The 23,737-nt window shown below is 42.6% G+C and overlaps 1 protein-coding gene across 1 annotated transcript in view; it reads right to left on the bottom strand.

Annotated features, from left to right (window-relative positions):
- Window positions 1–23,737, bottom strand: part of CYRIA (CYFIP related Rac1 interactor A) — a 108,073-nt gene that overhangs the window by 21,115 nt on the left and 63,221 nt on the right. Inside the window, exon 3 of the mRNA XM_060027069.1 lies at window positions 6,238–6,317. Within this exon, the coding sequence (XP_059883052.1) occupies window positions 6,238–6,307 (70 nt within the window). The 5' untranslated portion in view covers window positions 6,308–6,317. The remainder of the gene's footprint in view (window positions 1–6,237; window positions 6,318–23,737) is intronic.

Genomic DNA, 23,737 nt, shown 5'->3' with positions numbered 1-23,737 from the left:
CCAGATCCTACCATCAGTTTTACCACTCACTAAACATGAGACCTCAGGGAAACCCTATTAATCTCTCTGGGTCTCATATTAATTCTCGGTAAAGGGAGGGAAGCTAACAAGAGCCCCGTCTCCTCCCTGTATGTTCCTGTGGGGTCTATGACATGTAGGATCGTAATGAGGATGTTGACAGATGAAAAGCGCTTAAAAAGCAAAAGTGCCAGAAACTGCAAGAATCTTTGTGAATGAATCCCTACGATGGCATAAACAAATTCCTTCCCCGGTCTGTTCTGTTCCTTTGCTCTTTGTTTGTGTTGTTTCATTTGTAAAGTGACCAAAAACATTCTTTATTTTCCTCCTTTACTCTTCTAAGATTATCTAGCCTCCTGTGAACAACCTCAGCAGATGTGAGGGTACCGGAGAGGGAGAGATGAAAGAAGAGATCAGTAGCAGCAGGAAGTGGCCTGAGTCAACAAAGAAAGCCCAGATGATCACCTACTCTGACAGCGCCCCCTCCCTTGCTTTAAAGAGTAGGAGACTGTAGTCCTAACAGGTCAAAATATTCAGAGCCTTCCTGAGAGGACAGTGGTTTGGAAGCTTTAGAATTTCCCTCTTAACCCCACCTCCTTCCCCACCAACCACCATTATTGTTTTTGGCATTCCTATTATGCTCATAAAGGTTGGTTTTTCTTATAAGAAAATCATTTTTCAGTTGCTATGTTCTAAGAAACACATCTTCGGCCCAGCCTAGAACCTGTACTTCTTTTGGCCAGCCCATCACTTGCTCTATTACAGACTTCTCTGCTACCTGCCCTACTGTCTCTCCAATGTGTTTGCATCTGATCTCCCCAATAAAGTTATATACTCCTTGAAAAAAAGTTCATGTTCTTCTAATGTTCCTATATTTATGTGCTCTATGTCTTTCCCCCCATGCCTCTCTGCTCCACTAAGACATCACCCCCACTTCTGCTGGTCCTTCCTAATGCTAGGATGCAGGAGATGTTCTGCAGAAGAAATCAAAATTCCTAAGCTTATACTTCATGCCCAGGCCTATGCCAGATACTGAATAAGTCATGTACGATATAAGCACAAGATGCCATCCAAATCCTTTCCACAGGGAAGTGAAATAATACCAAAGAGACCTAGTTATGTCAGAAGGAATGGAGAACACTGGAATAAGAAAATGTGTGAGAAAATATAAAAGATCTATTAAGATTACAAATACAAACATATACACGTTTAAGAGACTATTGCAAGTTTAAAGTTAAAAAAAGATATTGTAATGAGGAGTTTATAACATATGTACATAGAAGCAAAACATACAGCAAGAGCACAAAGGGTGGAAGGGTGGTGATTGGATGTGTACCGTGATAAGTTTCTTAAATTCTTCATGATGTAAAGAATACACTTTGAAGACAGATGGCAATAAGTTAAAGATGTATATAATAATCTCTAAAGTAAGCACCAAGAAGCATAACTAAAACGTCAACATAAAAGACAAAAGAGAATACTAAAAATTATTTGATTTAATCGAAAGGCAGGAAAACATTGAGACACCAAGAGCAGAAATGGAACAAATGGAAACAACACCAAGATACACTCAAATACGAACAGTAATTAAATGTACATGGGCTGAACATGCCAATAAAAAGGTAGATATTATCAGCTTGGATGAAAAACACTGGGCCAACTATGTGTTGTTTATGAGAAACATGCTATAAAGATAAAGGCAGACAGAATGGGGAAATATATACCATTGCAAACACTAAGCACAAGAAAGCTGTTATGGTCAAAATATGGCAGGCTTGAAGGTATATTTAACAAAAGATATGTGGGACCTCGAAAAACTATAAAACACTGCTGAATGAAATTAAAGAATATCTAAACAAATGAAAAGATAGACCATATTCATAGGTGGGAGGAATCAATACTACCTAGATGTCAATTCTCTCCAAATCGATCCCTAGATTTTATGTAATTATAATCAATATCCCAGCAAGATTTTCTGTAGACATTAAAGGCTTATAAAAGATAAATAAAATTATTTAGAAAAGTAAAGGAGCTAGAATACTCAAAACATCTTGAGAAAGAACAAAGTTGAAGGACTTACTCTTCCTGCTTTAAGATTTATTAGTTGTTACGTTTTGGTATTCATTGGTGAAAGGGATCAATCAAGCAATGAGAGAGAATAAAAGGTCCAGAAGTAGCCCGATACATATTATAGTTGACTAAATTATGATAAGGGCACTAAAGCAATCTCCCTGCGCTAGAATAATTTTATATCACATGAAAAAAAAATAAACCCAACACCTCTCTCATAACACACACAAAAATTAGTTAAGGATTGACCATTGACCTAATGTAAAGCTTAAGATTCTAAAACTTTCATAAGGAAATGTAGTAGGATATCTTTATGACCGTGGAATAGGCATGATTTCTTAAAGAAGATACAGCATGAACTTAGTAAAAAAGGAAAAAAATAACACTTCATCAAATGCAAAACTTCTGTTCATGGAAAGAAAACAGTAGTGGGATGAAAAACAACAATAAAAAGACGTTAAGTGATTGTGTAGAAATGTGACCATAAACTGTAAAACCCTCTGCAAAGGGCAAAAAATTTAAATCAGATCCACACAACTGGAAAACCTAAGGACAGATGTGTCTAATTTTGTATTATATTTTGACCCAACCTAATTATATCTATTTGACCCAGTTCAATTATATTCCATCAGTGACTTCAAAAACAATATTCAACATTCAAAGTAGAGGTGCCAAAGGCCTTTGAGTTGTTGCCATATACTGTTCAGCCTTCCTTCCTCCTTCTACTTCTTCCTCCTTAACTCTTTTGTAATCCAGTCTCTGTACTCAAAGTGATAAATCCTGAATCTGTTGGGCAGTTAACTGCCCAATCTGTCATCCCCTTTTCAAGCTTTTTCCTTCTTGACCACTCTTAGCATTTGAATCCATTTACACTCCCTCCTACTTGAATGTCCGTGTCTCCTGGCTGCCTGATCTAGCCTGTTCTATTCTGTTTCTTCACATGGCCAGCATCTGTTACTCAGGCTCATTCACTGTCCAACAGTCCAGGCTCAATGCGGGCTGAGTGCTGGGTCGCCAAACTGGGTGGGGTCCAAGCCCTGCCATCAGGAATCTCAACTGAGTAAGATGAGGTTCCTCCTCAGTGTGGCCTTTCTCTCCTGGATCCTCTAACTACTCAACTCCCTTTAAGTATAAGCACACCTGAAGTTCCCATCCCCTCAAGCTCTTGCCTGCTCTAGTTTTCCCTCAGGGATTTCAACTATTCTCTTTGGAAAAGTCTTCTAGATCTGTAGAAAAAACACTCATTGTTTTAAGTCCATTCCAAATGCCACCTTTGCAAGAAGACTTCCCCAATCCCTTCTGTAGTCATCCATTTCCTGAAACTTGATGTATGCTTTCTCCCTCTACTCCCAGGCCACACCGTGCCTCTCCTAAGCCCCTTACTTTACTTTATCTTGAACTGTGTGCCTGTATTGTCCTCCACACCTGCCTGGGGCTTCATTAGGCAAAGGCTGCTCTTGTCTAGCTCTGTCTCCCTGATGGCACTGTGGCTTACACGAAGGCTCATAACCATTCTCAGTATACTGCTACTGTACTGAGCTGAAATCTATATACTCAAGGAAAAATCATGACCACAGCCCATCTTCCCCACCCTTCCAGTCCATCACCCTTTTTTCTTGAAAGCCAACTTTAGGAAATACGATTTGCAGGATCAAGAAACCAATTTTTTTTTTCATGAGACATCTTAGTTTGTAGATGATTAAGACTTCTCTCTCTAAGCAGGAACAGAATGATGGCTGCAGCACTTCCTGGAAGCTGTCTGTGATGAGCACTTAAGGGAATCAAAGCAGAGGAAGAAAGCCAAAGACATCTGTGTTCCCATCTCAGTTCCCCAATCATTCCCTGTGAGACTTCAGCCCAGTGATTTATCTTCTCAGTCTCAGTGAAATAATGTTACTCTTCTTGGTCTTGAGGGGGAAATAAACAAGATTTTATATACTTCTATAAATTTATAGTTTTACATTTTCCTTAAATACTATAGTTCTAGTCCTAGTAGTGAGCCACCAGACATGGAAATCCATTCCACACTTCCCCCTCTTAGAGAAATTATAGTATATCTACAAATGGAATTTTGGTACCATAAGCTGTTATCAAAATTCAAGATATTTAAATGTTCTCTTCAGCCACCATGACCTTCCCGTAAATAACATATTAAGAAAATGTCCAAGGTACAAGACTGAGCAGATCAGAGTCCTTGGGTTGTAGCAGAGAGGAAGTGAAGCCCCTTTGCTATGGTGGTGGGGAAGGAGATCCGCTGAGATGTCACCTCAGAACACTGCTGCTCCAGAGAACATCAGTTGAAAACTACTGCTTTAAATTCCTGTAGATTTTACTTTTATCACTTTAAAGGATTTTGATATTAGACTTGACAAAGGACTCAACCCTATTCTACGTGGAAGCATGGAAAGCCAAAATTCAAGAACAGCGAAATAGGCAAATGGGGTCACTCTGGTAGTTGTTGTGAGAAGCACACACACATGCATGTGGACTTTAGGGCTTCCAAAAAAGAACAGGCATGTAACTCCCCTAGGTGTTTATATGTCCCTGAAGTTGTGAGTGAATGGGGTGTTTTACCACCATTTGGGCCTCTGTGCATGCTGAATGAAACAGTGTAAAGTGCATTTGACAAGAAGTGGAAGGGGTCAATTAAAAATGCAAGTAGTAAAATTAGGGTGTTGGAATAATGGGTAATTTATTTTGTAACAATTCTTTAAAGTTATTAATAAATCTTCCTGTAACAACAACAACAAAGATATATGTATATTACAGAGGAGTAGCAAAAGTCACACAAGTAAAAAAAGCCCATTCTTTTTGAAGTATCAAATCAATCTGGCTCTTGAGTTCCCAGCTGTACCTCTTACCAAACCCAACCAAACCCAGCCAAACCCAACCAAGCCCAACCAAATCCAACCAAGTCCAACCAAAACCCAACCAAACCCAACCAAGCCCAACCAAATCCAACCAAGCCCAACCAAACCCAACCAAAACCAACCACACCCAACCAAACCCAACCAAGCCCAACCAAAACCAACCACACCCAATCAAATCCAGACAAACCCAGTCAAATATCAAGAACAACAGCAAACCGAGTTAAATCAGAAGTGAGATCTCTTTCGTTGAATATAATCTACAGTAAAAATCTTTTTCAGAATGCAAGAGCTTTGGGGACACTTTTCCTTTTCAAGTAGGTATTTTAGACATACCAAAGATTTTAAAAAGATACATCCAAGGAGCTTTCATCATTCGGTTTGCTGTATCTTAGAAGGGTCTTCTAGCATTTACTTAGAAAATCTCTGTTAGAAGGTTTAATGTATATGTAAGGAAGTTCCAACTTATTTTTAATATAAATAAAATACTTGAAATATTACAGTTTAAAGCAGATTAAAGTTTGGAACAGATGACTACTGGACAAAGGACATTTAACTATGCTTAGCATTGTGGACCTGCAATTCAAAAAGAGGAGAACACAAGAGTGAGTGTAGAAATGTGAGCCCAGTTGATTAAACATGAATGTGTCTTTCAGTTATAAATACAGTCAATCAAAAAATAACAAGATAAGAAAGAATCTCTGTATGTATTTAGTCATGATTCATAAGCCATTTTGCCTTAGGAAAAAATTAAAAGTTTTTGACAAAAGAAAAATAAACTTTCAAATGAAAGTTATATCTTAAACTCCTGAAACAGTTTTGAATTATCAAATAATATAAAAGAATAGCGATGACTCAAAAATACAAAATCTGTAAGCCTCATTTCTTGTATATATCACTTTTTCTTTCACGTCTAGTGATATCTGTTCTATATTAATCTGTGTCAATTACTATGTATACTATTTTTCTTTGGAATATGACATAAAAAACCTTGAAAATTATTAGGAAAATACACATTGATGATTTATGTTAGACCTACAATAACTGTTTGCTTCTAAAATCAAAGAAAAGCCTGGGCGTATTAAAAAGATATTCTTTGGGGTGTTTTTAAAATGTATGAAAAGAAAGAAGGAAATGATCTTTGAAGACTCAGAGAAATGCAGAGTGACATTTGGATGTGGTTTAAGTATCACACACAATCTTTATCTTATAGCTTCCCTATCAACAAGCTATAAAGAAAGTGAAAAGTTTTCATCATAATCTTTTAAGTTTTGGAACTTACTTTCAAAATCCAGGAAAAAATGTGGGTAGTTTTCAATTTCCCTGGTAAGGACTTTGAGCAGGTTTCCCATCCCAGCAAACCTAGGAGAGGCAACACAAAACCAAATATCATTAGCAATATAAAAATCAAGCTTCTTAAAAGATTGGACATTTTTTAATAACTTGCATAAATACCACTGAACCCCTATAACTACATCAGAAGGCCCAATAGAAAGTATCTTTATACCAGGTGATGAGTGATAACTTAGCAACTATTTTTTATTCAAAGAATTAGGTATTTTAGTCATAGGAGGCAGAGTTTACGTATATTCTACAAATTTCTTCCCTTTCCCCTTCACTAATCCCCTGAATCCTTACGGTTAATATTTCAGCTTCGCTTTGTTTCTGTTCCATTGATGTGGGAACATACCATGTCAATGGACAAGCAGAACAGAGAGGGCATTATTAAAATACCTATCCAAAAAGGTAAGTTTCTTAAAGTTCCTGAGGAAAAGAGTTCAGAAAACAGATTTATACTCCCAGGAACCCCTCTTAGCCTGTACAGGAGGTCATGTTTCCCAGGCAAGTCAGAGGCTCTTGCAATTTGACATTTCAATGGTAACGAAATTAGGTACTTCATGAAGTGTAGAAACGGAAAGGTATAATAACCAAAAAGTTTTCTCAATGAAACTGCAGCCTGAGGCATTTGCAAGGGTGAATCAAGTCTACAGAGAAATACAAATTTGTTACATATCTGCAATCCCAACCTGAAAAAATAGGGGAAATGTAGTTATTATTTAAGTAAATAGCACAATTTCTACTGCTCTCAGCTCTAGACATTCAACCGTCTTCTTAAGGAGGCCGTTGTCCATTCATTTATTCTACACATATTTACGGAGCCGTGATTTGATGCTGGGTACTGTGCTCTTTGGAAGGCATTTTTCTAACTCATGATTCAGACACCTCAGCTTGTGAAGGATCAACTTGAAAAATCACTGGACCAGTAAAAGGGAACTGCAGGGACGTAATTTTCTATCCACATGGCTTCTGACAATATTTATGTTGCTATAGGCATTTAAAAAGATAAGCCACTCTAAGAAAGATGTGGTGAAAGAGGAATATACGAAAAGGATGATGTTGTGCATGAAAATACATAGCAAGCAGTTCCCTTAAGTGCAGAAGGTGGTATAATCTGGTCTCCATAATCCCCCCTTCTGAGAAAATAACTCATATAGTTGCAGACATCATTCACGGTATAAGTCACTAACGTGAAGGTAGAAAAGAGTCTGCTCAGGGAGGGCTGTTTGCAATCCTAGCTCTGTTTCCTGTTAGCCCTGTTATCCGAGGCAAGGTACTTTACTCTCTAAGCCTCAGTTTTCTCATCTGTAAAAAGAATTTTTGAAATGTATCTATTTCATCAATCATGAATATTAATAAAAATAAAGTGTTTAGCACCGTACTTATAGGAAGTGCTCAAGGCACATTACATGATAATTACCACCATCATCATCATGATAATTATCTTAACAGCCTTCAAATACTTACTTAGAATTCTCTTATGGAAAACGAATGAGGTCGGTTATATGTGGCTCTAGGGAAGAGAACCAGAACCAATGAGGAAATAATGAGGAAGACCTTCATTCAGTGCTGTGAAAAAATTTCTAACCATTAGGGTTGTCAGCATATTGGGTGATTTGCCCTGTGAAATAGTGTTTCCTGTCACTGGTGGTGTTTAAGTGGAAATATGGTATATTACTCCTGAAAAATATTATAAAAATGAGTTGGGCAGAAGGTTGGAATAGATACCTCTTAGACCTTGCCTATCTTGGAATATATGAATGTGTGGGCACGTATGACATGTACACACACACAGACACACACACACACACACACACACACACACAATAGGAGGCAAACACCATGCTTCTCTCTTCCAAAAGGGTCGTCCCTCTTCTTTCTGTCATTTTCTTCCTCCCTTGCCTTTATGCACATTTTCTTTTACGGTATTTTTGAGCAAAGCCCTGTATGAGGCAGGTTCTGCCAGATTAACACTCAGAACTGGTCTAGTCCATCCCTGCCACTGGGCAACATTCGCAAATCCTCCTGGGTCTCTAGGAAATAATCTGTTTGTTTCCAATTTAATGAACAATATTCCAGCTTAGACCCCGAGGCACTTCGTGTAGGAAGATGATTCTACTGTTTAGTAGCAGCCCTGACTTTCATATAAAATGCCTTAATGGAAGTTAAATATTCTTAATTTCCCTAGCTTTGTGCTATTAACATGTCACAAGAGACCTGAATGGATTTAGCTTCCTGCTAAAAGTCTGACTTGTGTAGGATTTTACTGTCAGAGTGCCTGGGTGGGAAATACATTAAGCCTTTAAAATTAGTAACAGACTGAAATAAACACACGTGGAAATACATCCAGATACTAGCTGGCTGCAGAGTTCTGTTCAAAACGTGACTTAAGCTGGTTGGCTGATGCAGCCCAATATTTTGAAGCATGATTCTAACAACAACCCAGGTCAACTAACTGGAAATATTCTAGATGTACTCTAGATGTCTCACATCCCAAACAGGAACTGTCTGGAACAATAACTGATAATTATGGGATATTATGTAGTATTAGGGGTCAAGTCCAGTCCCATGGAACCTAGAAGACATGCATTTCAATACAAGCTCCTTGAATAAACACAGAAATAGTTCATCTCCTTCATGGAAAAAAAAAAATGATGCTTATCACTCCCCTCCAATGGGACAAGAATTCATGGAAGTATATTCTGGTTCAAGGTCTGCAATGTGAGTTAGCATCACACAGATGGGCACTGGGTAGAGACCATGGTTGTTTTTTATTAGACCTCGGGCTCCACTTGGGAAGACCCTCACCCAAAGAGCTTTTACTACACCCCCAGCTACATTCTTCATGACAGAGCCTCTCCAATCTTTTCAAACAGCTCCTAAGTGAGTACAAAACACATTTCTATGAACCATGTTACTAATGAGATGGCTTAGTTAATCACGTGAGGATTATTTTTTAATATTTGATCTTGTTCAATAAAAGAATTTAAGATAGGGCTTCCCTGGTGGCGCAGTGGTTGGGAGTCCGACTGCCGATGCAGGGGACACGGGTTCGTGCCCCGTTCCGGGAGGATCCCACATGCCACGGAACAGCTGGGCCCATGAGCCATGGCCACTAAGCCTGCGCGTCCGGAGCCTGTGCTCCACAGCGAGACAGGCCATAACAGTGAGAGGCCCACGTACAGCAAAAAAAAAAAAAAAAAAAACAGAATTTCAGATAAGTTATTATACACTATTAGAAAATGCAAATGCTTACATAATGAAAGTGAGGGGAAGAGGAAAATAAAAGGAGAATCATAAGATGAAGGTAGAGAGGCAGGTAGTACATGAACTATAGGTCATCCAGGCAGTAAGATCTTCACATCTGCTGGAGATCAATTAGGATCTAAGCTTCTGAGTGCCAAAGCGAAGGGAAAAAAAAGTCTCTTTCAAGATTTGGTGTTCAGAAAATAAAGACAAACTGGTGACACTGGAGAAGTACAGCTTTTTTTTTTTTTAAATGAAATAGTGATCTGGCTAAGAGAGAGTTGAGACGAAGAGAAATATCCTCTTAGAGCTCCCATGGGCACAGCAGTGTTTTCACAGCTAAAAGGCAGGGAGGGAAGCCTGGCTGGCAGTCCAGGACTGTATTTAGGGAAGCCGGGGACTCTGGTTTCCATGTTCTGTCTGGTAACTCCATGCCTATACTCCTAATGTGACCTGCTGCTGGGTCAGCCCCAAGGAACTTGCCAGATCCTTGCCACTCTCCACTATGGATTGGGAGCTCATATCAGAGAGAATACGGCAATCCAGCAGGTGATGATTCTAGGCAGTTTCTACAGGTAAAGAAGCTGCTTATTAAGTTCAAGGGATAGGAAAGGTCTCCCCAATAATAAAGGAGGAGATGGAGAACCAATGTGAAGGAAGAGAGAAGTACAGCAAAAAATACAGATGTGAAAGTACTAAAATACTAGGAATAGAATTCATAAAGGAGGGTGCTAAGAAGGATTCCAGGCCTAAGGGAGCTCAAGCAATAATTTACAAAGCATGTTTATTATTTAAAACTAGTATGCTGTCTATATTATAAAGTTTAGGCTTATTTTCACACACACACACACACACACACACACACACACACACAATGTCTCCCTTGACAACTTCAGAGATCATCTCAAAGTGAAACCTCCCTGGGACACGTGATAGTTTGCAGTGGTGCCTGTGAGTGTTGTGAGATCTGAATTCACCCCCTCCAGGAGGGTCTGGTAGGGGCAGAGCAAGGGAAGATTACAAGATTTGGTCTCTCAGATGAAGACAGAGGGGAGATGCCAGTTGGATAAGTACTCATGAGGCGATGGGCCTTGCAAACTTTCTTTCTGGCTCTTACTTGGGATGTTTCCTGCTTTGGAGACTGGCATTGGAAGGTGGTCCTCTTTCCGTCTGTGGCCACTCTGGATGGCCTTTTGCTCTTAGAGATACCTGTCTTCCTCCATGACCGGGTTCTCCAGGACTGTCTCTTCTCTACCAGAGTGAAGGTGTGTGGGCGTCTGCCATGACGGCTTTGGCTATGCGCTGGGGTTGTTCTCCCAGAGCATTGCAGGTTGGGACTTACTGATAAAGATTAAGACACAGTCTGGAGGATCTGTAGCACAGAGGAGGCTAAGATAAAAATGTGGCCTACTGATATTATCAGAAGATGCATCGTGTAAGTGGTAAATGACGAGCTCCTAGAGAAGAGTTTGAAAGAGCTGCACGAATATGAAGCCCTGTCTCACTCCCCCATGATGCTAGAGCAAGTCATCGTAGCTCTGAGTCTCGGTTCTTCATCTACAACAACAATAGTATAATATCTCTTCTACATGAGATTCTCACAAAGACTATTGAAATGAGCGTAAAACCGCTGCGTAAAATACTATAAAATACTGCGTAAATATTAGCTGTAATTATTCAGCATTACAACTCATTTCATGGTTTAAGTTATTCATGGAATCAAAGAAGTATTACATCCCCAGAATCATACAAGTTGCGTGTTTCTTGATATTTCAGGTTTGGTCTCCCAAAATCCATGACTGTTTATGTAAACTGCTTTAATGTCAAGCTATAATCAGGTAAATATTTAAAGGTATGAATAGCTGGCACCGCAAGAGATTTTCCTACATGCCGAAGACTGTATTTTAGATACCTTTACTTACTTTATCTTCAAAATATATCTAAGAGGAAGATATGTTGTTTAGGAATGAGAAAACTTAAAGGTATTAAAATGAAATACAGAAGCTAATTTTAAAAATACAAATCTTTATGAAAGAAAACTAAATTTTCAAGAGAACAATATTTATATAAGTGTGTGACAGTTAGAGGCTGGGGTCTTCAGATAACTCTATGAAAGTTAATTCCCATTTCCCACACGAAAATCCCAAGCAGAAACAAATGCTTTGGAAAATAGCAGTAAGGAGATCACCCTTTTAATAAATACTCAAAAAAATCATCAAAAACTTCAATTTTTAACCAAATGGTTGTGTCTACGTTTACCCCTTTTCATAAATATAGCATATAGCACAAATATCTAATGAAGAAAATCCCGCCAAAGGGACTCATGAAATATCTCTACTGAAAAGGAATGAAATGCTAAAGGGCAAAGGGGCAACACAGATTTTCCAACAGTCAAAAGAGGGGGTAGGTCAGGATCACTGCCCACTCAGGTCCCAGGAGACCTGGTTTATCTTCCTCGACACTGACTCTCTTGGTGACAGTGATCTATCTAAATAAAAGGAAAAATCAAACTCCTATCCTCCCTAAAGGGAATCTGGTAACAGTTTGATGGGAAGTTTCTTCTTTTCCCTTTGGTTTTCTAATAAAAACACCACCTTGGATAATTGCCCCGAGGGAAGTAGTCAATCACTGGTTGAACACCCTGAATACCTGCGGCCTGTGGGAGTGGGGTTTTCAATGACAGAAGCCATGGCTACAGTGCTCAAGAGATACACATCCTATTTAGGGAGACAGCACAAGTTCAAATTAAGAATGTAATCGACCTGGAAGCACATAACAAGCTTCTGGTAAGTGGTAAGGGCTCAAAAACGTTAACTGAATGTGAAAGTAGTAGTATGTACCCGATACACAGTAAGTACCAACCAGAGGGATGATGGTGATGTTGAAGATGATGATGATATATGAGAGGGACAAGAACATGCACATTTTATTGAGGGTCCACTGTGTGCCAGGCACTGTGCTTGGAGCTTTCACACACTTAAGTTCACTCAAACCTTACAGCAATCCTTCAGGTAGTTATAATTCTCGTCATGTATTGGAAGAAGAAGAAATTTAGTTGGTTAAGCATCTTTCTGAAGACTACAGGAAAATAAAAGATAGAGCTTGAACATCTAGGAACTCAAAGTCCATGCTCTTTTCCCCACAGGAGGAGACCTGGGATTCCAGACCCCTAGGAGGCCCCTGTTTGGGGACTCTGAGAGTCCGTGGTCTGTGGAAAGTGCATGCTAGATAATGTATTATTGTACATATATGCTCCTTTCTCTGGGGAGAGAGTCTATAGTTTCTGTTAGATTCCAAAGCAGCCTGCTCTACACTAGTAGCCCCCCAAGGCATGGACAGTGAAAGACATATTTCTCTAGGAATTTAGAGAAGACAGAAAACCATGTGGGGTGGAATCTCCCAGAAAACTTAGCGTCATAGAAGAAGTGAACTCCACGCAGCCATGAAGGACCCTGGGAATTTGTATTGGCAGAGAGGACGCCTCCAGCTGGGGGATCTAGAGTGAGAAGGGAACAAAAGACACTAGTTGGGTGACTGGTGAAGCCTTCCCAATACAGAAGGCTTATTCCTCAAGGTTCATGTATAGCACTACAATTTTGGAATGGATCCTTTCATATGTTTTTCCAAATTGCCTAGAAAGAGGGCGTTTCTCTAGTCACTGTAGGAGTGTTAATAGTGCCTTTAAAGACTGCCCGCATGTCCCTGCCAAGGGAGGCTCTCATCTCCCAGGGGTGACGATTTGGGATGTATGCATGGTATTTTCTATGACTACTTTCTTGGCTCTGAGCTCAAAACCACTTCCATGGGAGCTGGCTCTAAGGCTGCTCAGTAGAAAATGATGACCCTCCTAAAGAAATCGTCCTCTGCTAACATTTCAGTTCCAAAAAAGAGAAGGGGATAAAAGTGCGCTGCACACACACACACACACACACACACACACACACACACACAGACATGCACATGCACATTTTTTTTTTTTCCTATTTAGAACTCGGTTCTTGTTTGGAAGAAAAAAAATAATAAGATTAGTTGTATTCCCAGAGTGTAAAACCAAATAAAATCAACTAGAAGTGACTTTGAAAAGATGTGGCCATAGTTGGTGAGGAAATTTATTTGTTTACTCTAAGTAAGACATAACAAAGGACTCAGGCCCAGGGTGTGGGCATTGTGAATTCTGACCTTTGCCTGTGTACAACAAGATTTCCATGCCCAATTTTCATGATTAGAGAACAAGCACTTAGAAAATTTCTTTTGTAGCTATAACTATCGGAAAGGACACTTTCTAAGCCAATACCACCTTTTATCAATACAGAACAGAAAGTGAGAAAAAATAGAACAGCAGCCCCACATGGTTCTATTGCTAATATTTTTCTTAAGGTCTAAGATGATAAATACTCAATGCCTTTACAGAAGGGATGGGTTTTCTTAGCACTCTGAATGAGACAATACCTTTCAGAATCTAAAATGTTTAGCATCGCTGTACAAAGACTTTAGAAATCAGAGACTTAAGTCCTGGTTGAGCCTAATATTTTTCTGCAACATAGTTAGCATATAAGCCCCAGACCAATCACGAATACAACAATGATGTATATTTATATAACATCACATCTTTGTCAAAGATGTGTCTGGCCTCATTCATCCTCAACATAAGCATGTGTCAAAGGTAGGGAATGTGATATTGGACCCATTTTACAGATCAGAACATGTGGGTCAGGTATAGTAATTGTCCTTCCCAGGGTCTTCCCAAATGTCCTCAGAATACATTCCATATTAGAACTGGGGTCATCTTTTTAAAGCTCTTATTTACAAAAAAGCACTTGTCCAAGGACCCAAAATACATTAGGGCCAAAGAAGGAGCCAGAAAGAAGGTGTCCTGGCTGTCAATCTCTTGCTCTGTCCATTAACACAAAAAGTAAATGGGACAAATTCATTTTTTAAAAGACATTAAAACATAAGGTTGGGGCTTCCCTGTGGCACAGTGGTTGAGAATCTGCCTGCCGATGCAAGGGACATGGGTTTGAGCCCTGGTCCGGGAAGATCCCACGTGCCGCTGAGCAACTAAGCCCATGTGCCACAACTACTGAGACTGCACTCTAGAGCCCGTGAGCCACAACTACCGAGCCCACGTGCCACACTACTGAAGCCCGTGTGCCTAGAGCCCATGCTCTGCAACAACAGAAGCCACCACAATGAGAAGCCTGTGCACCACAACGAAGAGTACACCCGCTTGCCGCACCTAGAGAAAGCCCGCGCGCAGCAATGAAGACCCAACGCAGCCAAAAATAAATAAATAAAATACATAAATTTTTTAAAAAACGTAAGATGCATATGGTAGTTCTATTTTTAGTTTTTTAAGGACCCTCCATACTGTTCTCCATAGTGGCTGTATCAATTTACATTCCCACCAACAGGGCAAGAACGTTCCCTTTTCTCTACACCCTCTCCAGCATTTGTTGTTTGTAGATTTTCTGATGATGGCTATTCTGACCTGTGTGAGGTGATACCTCATTGTAGTTTCGATTTGCATTTCTCTAATGATTAGTGATGCTGAGCATCTTTTCATGTGCCTCTTGGCCACCTGTATGTCTTTCTTGGTGAAATGTCTATTTAGGTCTTCCACCCGTTTTTTAACTGGATTGTTTGGTTTTTTGATATTGAGCTCCATGAGCCGTTTATATATTTTGGAGATTAATCCTTTGCCTGTTGTTTCCTTTGCAAATATTTTCTCCCATTCTGAGGGTCGTTTTATTGTCTTGTTTATGGTTTACTTTGCTGTGCAGAAGCGTTTAAGTTTAATTAAGTCCCATTTGTTTATTTTTGTTTTTATTTCTGTTACTCTAGGAGGTGGGTCAAAAAAGATCTTGCTGTGGTTTATGTCAAAGAGTGTTTTTCCTATGTTTTCCTCTAAAAGTTTTATAGTGTCTGATCTTACATTTAAGTCTTTAATCCATTTGGAGTTTATTTTTGTGTGTGGTGTTAGGTAGGGCTCTGATTTCCTTCCTTTACGTGTAGCTGTCCAGTTTTCCTAGCAATCCCACTACTGGGCATATACCCTGAGCAAACCATAGTTCAGAAAGAGACATGCACCACAATGTTCATTGCAGCACTATTTATAACAGCCAGGACATGGAACCAACCTAAATGTCCATCGACAGATGAATGGATAAAGAAGATGTGGCACATATATACAATGGAATATTACTCAGCCATAAAAAGAAACGAAATTGCGATATTTGTAGTGAGGTGCATGGACTTAGAGTCTGTCATACAGAATGAAGTAGGTCAGAAAGAGAAAAACAAATACCGTATGCTAACGCATATATATGGAATCTAAGAAAAGAAAAATGGTACTGATGAACCTAGCTGCAGGGCAGTAATAAAGAGGTAGACATAGAGAATGGACTTGATGACATGGGGCGGGAGGGTGAAGGTGGGGCGGAGTGAGAGTAGCATCGACATATACACACTGCCGAATGTAAAATAGTTGGCTGGTGGGAAGCAGCAGCACAGCACAGGGAGATCGGCTAGGAGCTTTGCGATGACCTAGAGGGATGGGATAGGGAGGGCGGGAGGGAGGCTCAAGAGGCAGGGGACGTGGGGGGGCGGGAGGGAGGCTCAAGAGGCAGGGGACGTGGGGACATAGGTATGCATATGGCTGATTTGCTTTGTTGTGCAACAGAAACTAACACGGTATTGTGAAGCAATTATACTCCAATAAAGATTTCTTAAGTAATAATAATAAAAAAAAACATAAGGTGCGATGTGTCACCGCCAGTGGAGGGTTTCTGCTCCACGGTAGTAGGGTCTCCCTAGAACGAGCTAAACAGCGTGTTAAACAGGACATCCCCACTGGTGGTTCATAACACTGTGTGCACTTCTCTCCTTCCCTACCATGATTATCCTAATTCAGACCCTCAGCAGAGCTTCCGGCACCCTGCAAAGAGCCCCCAAACTGACCCTCCTGATTCCAGTTTTGTCTCCTGCCCATTCGTTTTCATTGTTACAAAAGTAACAATGTGACTTCCTTGCTTAATATGCTTCCACGGCTCTCCAGGGCCCACAGGATGTAGCACATACCAGTGTGTGCACTGGATCCAGAAAACCTGGCCTCCAGCCCCTGGCCGTCTCCTCTGTCCCCTCTCTTCCTCTGCACCCCTGGGCCCTCCGCTCATCACACCCTACACTTCTCTAAAGCAGCCTGCTCTTTGTTGCCTCAGGGCCCTTGCACATGTTGCTCCTTCTGTTTACAATTAAAATGACAGCTAACATTTTGTAATGATCTGCAGGCCATAGGGATGAGAGCTTTTCATGTATTATCATATTTTAATTTTCACAACCGCCTTATGAGGTAGGAACTCTTCTCATCCCAACTTTAGAGATAAAGAAATAATCTTAGAGGTTTTAAAAGTTTCTCAAGCCCACAAGTGGCAGAGCTGGGTCTGGAAGTCAATTCCATCTGAACTCTAAGCACTGGCTCTCGGCCGTTGTCTCCCCAGAACCTCCTTTCAAGTATGAGTTTGGAAATCAGGACCTTCAGAAGAATCCCCCTAAATCTTCCCTCCTCTTTGACTCTACCTCAAATAAAACAAAACCCACTCCCTTGGGTAAGCTCGGCTTCTCTTTGCTCACCTAACTTGCTGTGTTTACTGTGTGTTCGTGCCTACAGTGTGGACCATAATTACACACTTTCCCCCCATCTCTGAATATAAGGTCTTCTTGGGCAGGGCTGTTTTTACACCTCCTTGTATTCCCAGCACTTAGCACAGGGCCTGGTACCCAGTTAGCACTGGCAAAGAAATCCTTAAGATTGTTCTGTCCAGTGGTACCAAAGCATCAACCAGTCCAAGGCAAAATGAGAAATTAAGGCTATGGCATGAGCCTTGCATTTCTGCTAGAGTTATGCAAACATCTCTATGCTGCAGTGTCTTTTATTTATTTTACAAAATGATAGTGATAGCTGCATCCTAAGTCCCCGAAGTTTATTTTGATATTTTACCGTTTTATGAAATTCCAAAGTCTAGGAGTCACTACCCTGGTCAGTTACTAGGCCCAGCTTGGGAGCAGAGCTGCTGGTCTCTGCTCTGAAGCTGGCGCCTCCAGCTGCACACTGTGGCCTGTGTCTCATTTAGTTTTATGATAAGTCTGATCTCCTAACTACAATGGAGCCCTGAGATTTCCCCAACAGAGTGGAGGAAAGAAGTCCAGTTCTGGCTTCAGGAGTGTTTCTGGCGACTGGATGTGATTGTAGGAGGGCTATTCAGACAATCTGCCCTTCAACCTGATCAACAAGGTTCAGATTTGGAGAAATCCTGATGGCAGCCAGGTTGGCCGCTGCTGTCAGCGACGAAAGAGGCTTGCAGGCTCCCCACACCGTCCCCCAAAAGCAAGTGACCCCTCTGGCTTGCCTCCCATGAACCAACCAGGGAGCTGTCCGAGCAGGGAGAGTACAACCCTGATACGTCTGGTATTCACACTACCCAGAGACGCTTTCTCCTAGTAATCATACAACCCATCATACCTCATTTATACTCCTTGATTGCTTACAATGATAAGCAAAACCGGTTGACCATCAGCCTGTAATGTATCAGATACAAAATAGGTGGCTTAAAAAACTACTTCTCAACAAAAGGAAGGGTACGTTCCTTAAATGACAGAAGCACCTGCTTTTCTTTGCCGGTGGGGGGGCGCGGGAAATTCATGGATGGAATGAAGTAGCTCAGCCTATAAATTCCGGGAGCAAAACCAGGTGAGCGATTTTAGATAGTTGGGCTGGGCTGGAATTCCCTGCCCCAGCTGCCGCTTCTGCAATGAAGTCATAAGGTTCTCTGTTCCGTTGCCGAAAGTCGTGCCAAGAGTCCAACAGATGATTTCATTCCAAGACGAAGGAGGGAAACTAGAGTGAGTCTATTAAGCACTTTCATCTGACAATAAATATGAGTTAATGGCTAAAATGTGTTTTCAAAACGTTTTAACACTACAAGTAATGGCACTCAAATGGGAAAATGCCTTGAATACCCTCATCCATCATTAATACCACGGTGTCCCTCAAAAGGGCTGGGTGTTCCCGGTGGAATACAAGCTGCTAGAGTCGAGTTGTAAGACAGTCCATGGGAATTCTCAAAAAAATACCGAGAGACCATTACAGAGCTGAACGATTAAGTGCAGGTTTAAAATAGTCCTTTCAATATCTGAGTTCAGTTTTCTAAAATAGACTATTACCTCATCACAGCTAATTTCCCCATAAACATCAATATTACAGCAGCAAAAAGTCTCCACAAGAAATGAGAGTGAAATTAGATTCTTTTTTAGGGAATGAAAGTCAATGTGCCCCCCGCCCCAATTTCCAATACCAGTGAATATGGAAACCATCAAACTGGGACTTTGTTCTGGACCAGCCCACCGCTGGGAAATCATTAGTGAATTTGTTCCCTTCCACTTGTGACATCAAGAACACGGTGAGGAGGAAACTGCTTGATAAGGTTGCCCCTTCCCTAGAAGGAGGGCTGACCGTCACAGCCCACCCAGGCCACTTCTGCCCGATTTCAAAGGGAGAGTGACCCCTGCAGGGCAGCAGTCTTGGAAGTGCCTTCCGCTTACGGAGCAGTGTTGGGAAAGCTGTTTATTCCACCTGTCTCCGATGGCTTCGCTTCAGTCTAGAACCTGAAAGGGAACACGGAGAAGTCGCCCAAAGTTTGGGCTGTTCTGACCATCAGTGATTTAGATTAGACAGACTCTCGTTTCTCTTGGATTACAGATCTCCTTCTTCCAGAATTGATTCTCGGGTATTTCAACCGACAGAAGCCGGGGTCCTCTTTGCTCTGAGTGAGGGGCTGCAGAGGAATCTTGCCCTGCGTGCTGCTGGCCAAGCCCTCCCCCGCCGAGATGCTGGAGCGCCTCCTTACTGCCCCCTCATCTCTCTGAACGGTCCTTCTTAAGTCTCCGCTTCCTCCATCTAACCTTTAAGTGTCTGTCTCCAATGCTCGTTCTTCACACCTTGTCTCCCCGTCCCGCTCTAGCCCCAAACTGGACCTCCCTCCTCAACTCCTGGCCGGTAACTCTAAGTGAATTTCCTGCAAGCATAGCAATTTGGGGAAGATCTTAATGGCCTTAAGTTCCGCCCTTCCCAAATGTCCTCCTCCTTCTTTGTTCACAGAAAGGCATCATCGTCCATTAAATTATGAGCCAGAAACCTGTGTCCCCCGAGATTTCTGCACCTGCTGCCCCCTCTTAGACCTGGTGTCTCACCAAACTCTATCCAGGTACCTTCCACGTCTCCCCTGGCCGTGACTTCTCTCTAAGCCCTTCTCCTGGCTGCAGTCTCCAGCCATTATCTTGGGCTCTCTCTCGCCTCCCCCAATCCAACACCAGATACCCCGAGCACCTCGGATCACACAGGAGACTCTGAGCGCACGTTACAGGAAATGTCCTGTGTAAAGTGAATGCTGGTGAATTAAATCTCTTCTATATGTTATCTCACAATATAACCGAAAAAAAAAAGAGAGAGGAGAAAAAAGAAAAAGGCTTCCCCGCCCCCCCCCACCCCCCGTCCCTGCCTGGCTCTCGGTCCCCGGCAGCTGTTCCACACATCTGTGCCTGAGGTCTCTCTGCCTCCAGAGGTCACTGTCAAGTGGTGAAATATGACCTCACAGGTCAAGGCACCGGGAGGCACAGTGCCCGCAGATGCAGTACTTCTGGGAAGCGAAAGCCCCCTGAAGAACCCCACCTGCCCCAGTGCCAGGGACTGACTTGATTTGTAAGTCTAGGTTTCCAGACACTGAGTTTTCTTAAACGGAGGTCCACCTGTGCAACAAAGGAGGCTTTGGAATTGATGGAGGTGTCAAAGCATTAGGTATATTACTTCCCAGTTCAAAGTTATTTGGGGGGGGGGGGATGTCAAAATTACAGAAGTACCAAAAAGACCACCAAAAGCCATTTCACATACTGAAAACCTAAAGAATTTGAAGCCAAGGGAGGTTGGCGCGGTCCATTACATCTCAAGTGTCAAGGTCGGCCAAAGGGCGGAAAACATCCCTTGAAATCTCAGAGGCAGGAGGGGCTTTGCTTTGGTCTCCAGTTTCTGAAAGGAGCAAATGCCTTGATTTCAAAGTACGCTTAATCGCAAACCAAAGGAACGCTTTAAAATAAAACCCCTAGCGTGAACCCCAAGCAAGCACTGAAGACCGTCACTGTAAGCTGGGACAGGAAAGGCGGCGGGGGGCGGGGGAGTGTGCTGAGTGCCTGGGAGGCCGGCTCTCCTGCCTTTCTGAGGCAACTCCCCGGCCCAGCGCGATGTGGAGCTGCTGGGTGGAAGGAAAAAGGCATGTTTCAGTGTAAACGCTCCCCAAGCTGGCTGTCAAATTAAGATGGGTGCAATTTTTCACATGGTCCTAGAACCTGACCCGAAGCTCTCTTTCAAGTTTCAGCTCCTGTGAACACTCTGTGCTTTGGTCACACCAGCGTATGGACCGTGCCAACAGCTCTGGCCTGGTTCTTGCTTCTGTTTTTGTGCTCATATGCTGCTCCCTTTGCTTGGAATGCCCTCCCCCTCTCCTCTGCCTCTGGATGGCCTATCTTTCAGGGCCCAAATCAGATTGCACTTCCTTCCAGAAACCTCCTCCCTGAGCCCCAGGCTGAATGAACAACCTTTCTTCCTTACTGTGGATTCTTTAAAGGGCTATGTCTTCTTCATTTCCAGAAGGTTACCCATTTCAACTACCCCCCACCCCTCCCCAGCCAAGCTCCAAGCACAGGTCCAGCACGCAGTCCAGTCCAGCACTGATGGCCACTGAAACGGAATGGAAGATTCGGTAAGCAGTCACTGCATAGCAATGACAGGAAGATTGTCAACTGCAAACAAGCCGAACAGAGGAAGGGTCGTTGGGAAGAGAAATAGGTTGGAGAAAATAAACATTTCCCAAAATAGAGATATTCTTGTTGTTTTATGATCATAGATGACCTTGAGAATCCGATGAATATCGGCCTTCTTAGAAAAACGCACCCATGAACAGACCCACATGTTTTTGCATATAATTCCAGGAGGTACAACACACACACTGACACCCAAGAATGGAAATCCCTCATTTATTTTAAAATCGCTAATTGAGTGTATGGACAGCCAGGAAGGATGAGGGAGGCATTTCCAAGTGTGTGGACCGTGGACCACGCTGAAGGAGAAAAGGAGTTCTTTAGTGGCAACAGCACAGGCTGAGGAGACCTTGGGTAAGTCTACTCTTCTGAATTTGGGTTTTCCTCGTCTGTGAAATGCGAATCATAATACTTCCTTAGCAGTGTCGTTAGTGAGTAAATAAAATTATGCAGGGAAAGCACCTAGTATAATATCTGGCACGCAGTCAGCCTCCAGCAACGAATGCTAGTTTTCTGCACCTCCTGTCTCGCAACCACAATGCAAACAAGTCATTTCCCTTTTAGCAATAAATTCTGCACGGCCGCTTTGGAGCGAGGGAGGAAAGCGACTGAGACCACCGCCTCGGCGAAGAGGTGAAGCCGGTGCCGCGCGGCTACTGCGGGCGCGTTCGCGTGGCTATTAATCATACAAGAGCCCATTTATGACAAACACAGGTCACTCCCTTTGCATGACAAGCCCTATGGGTCCACAGAGGCCCATTATCCAAAAAAAACAGAGCATTGTGGGCGACGCGGGCGAAGCCGAGTGCACACACACAAGCGGACATTGTGAGGCTGTTTGCACAACCCCGCGGTGCTCCTCGCGGATTTCCTGCCAGGGAGACATTTCCATCTCGCGGAGGCGGCTGCAGACATTTGCTCATTCAACATGGCTTCGGGCCGCGGGCTGCGAGAGCCAGGGGCGCGGCGCCCTCTGCCGGCCGTCTCCAGACCGCAGGCGGGGATGGGCGGAGGATAACGGCAGCCGCTCTCAGCATCCCAGCCTCCTCTCTCCTTCCCCTTCTAAAGGAAAGCGGTGCAACAGGCTTGAGCTCTGGGGTCTGGAAAGCCTGTAACATGTGTTGGCCGCAGGTCCTTGGACGAGCCATGTCACCCCTCAGGTCTTACTTTCCTAGGTGGAACCCCCAGCACTCATTTGTTTGCGGCAAGCCCTGAAGGAGATGACAGCTACACCGCCCAGGGCCTGCCCCTCGGCCAGTGTGGAATCAATCCCCGTATTCCCCTTCTCCACCTGTCTCCCGTAGGGTGGGGTTTGTCATCTGCCCTCTGAAACTAGGAAAGGAAATCAACCAGCACCTATGGGTAAAGTCTTGGCTTCAACTGTAGCCAGTGTTCAGAGCGCATGTATGACTTTATCTTCCTGTGTCATCTCCTTTTTTCAAATTGTTCTCTCTTGCTTTACAGTGCGTGTTCTGTGTCGGCAAGGGCAGCCCCGACATGCAGTATTCCACCCAGCATCTGAAACGCCCGACCTTCAGGACAGGCTCAGCTGAAGGTGGAGGGTGAGCTAGCAAACATTCTCAGCTAAGCTGTCTTTCTCAGAGATAAAAGAAAGACCACCCTATTGAACTTCTTAAACTGAGCTGTGATGTTTAGCATAGCAACAAGAACATGAACTTGGGTTTGGATCACAGCTTAGCTATTTATTAGCTGGGTGGTCTCAATCAACGTATTTAACAACATTTACTTAACCTCCCAGAGTCCGAATTTCAATATGAGTAAAACAGAGATGAATTCAACCTCTTCAAGGCTGGTTTGTAGAGACAACGACACCACACATGTAAGGAGCCAGAGGCATAAATGGTAGTGGCCATGGTCACGATCACTACTCTCATTTTCTTGTTCCACTCACTGGTCTTAGTTCTGTCCTCCTGGCCATGAAGAAGGTGGAGGTGCTCTGTGGCATTCCGGAAGCAACTGAGAAGCCGCCGCAGTCCCAGCCCTCCCTTTCTTTTTTTTGAAAATTAACTTTTTATTTCTAACATGGCCAAGAAGATACATGAAACTCAAAACCATCAACAAGAGATGCACACAGAAATATACAGACATGACTTGAGTGCAGGCAGTATTTTTTTTTAATGGCTTTATTGGAGTATAATTGCTTTACAATGGTGTGTTAGTCTCTGCTGTGTAACGAAGTGAATCAGCTATACATACACATGTATCCCCATATCCCCTCCCTCTTGCGTCTCCCTCCCTCCCACCCTCCCTATCCCAGCCCTCTAGGTGGTCACAAAGCTATGCGCCTGCTTCCCACTAGCTATCTATTTTAC

This window comes from Delphinus delphis, chromosome 12 (assembly GCF_949987515.2).
Source record: "Delphinus delphis chromosome 12, mDelDel1.2, whole genome shotgun sequence".
Lineage (NCBI taxonomy): Eukaryota > Metazoa > Chordata > Mammalia > Artiodactyla > Delphinidae > Delphinus > Delphinus delphis.
This window is presented reverse-complemented; position numbering and strand designations above follow the sequence as displayed.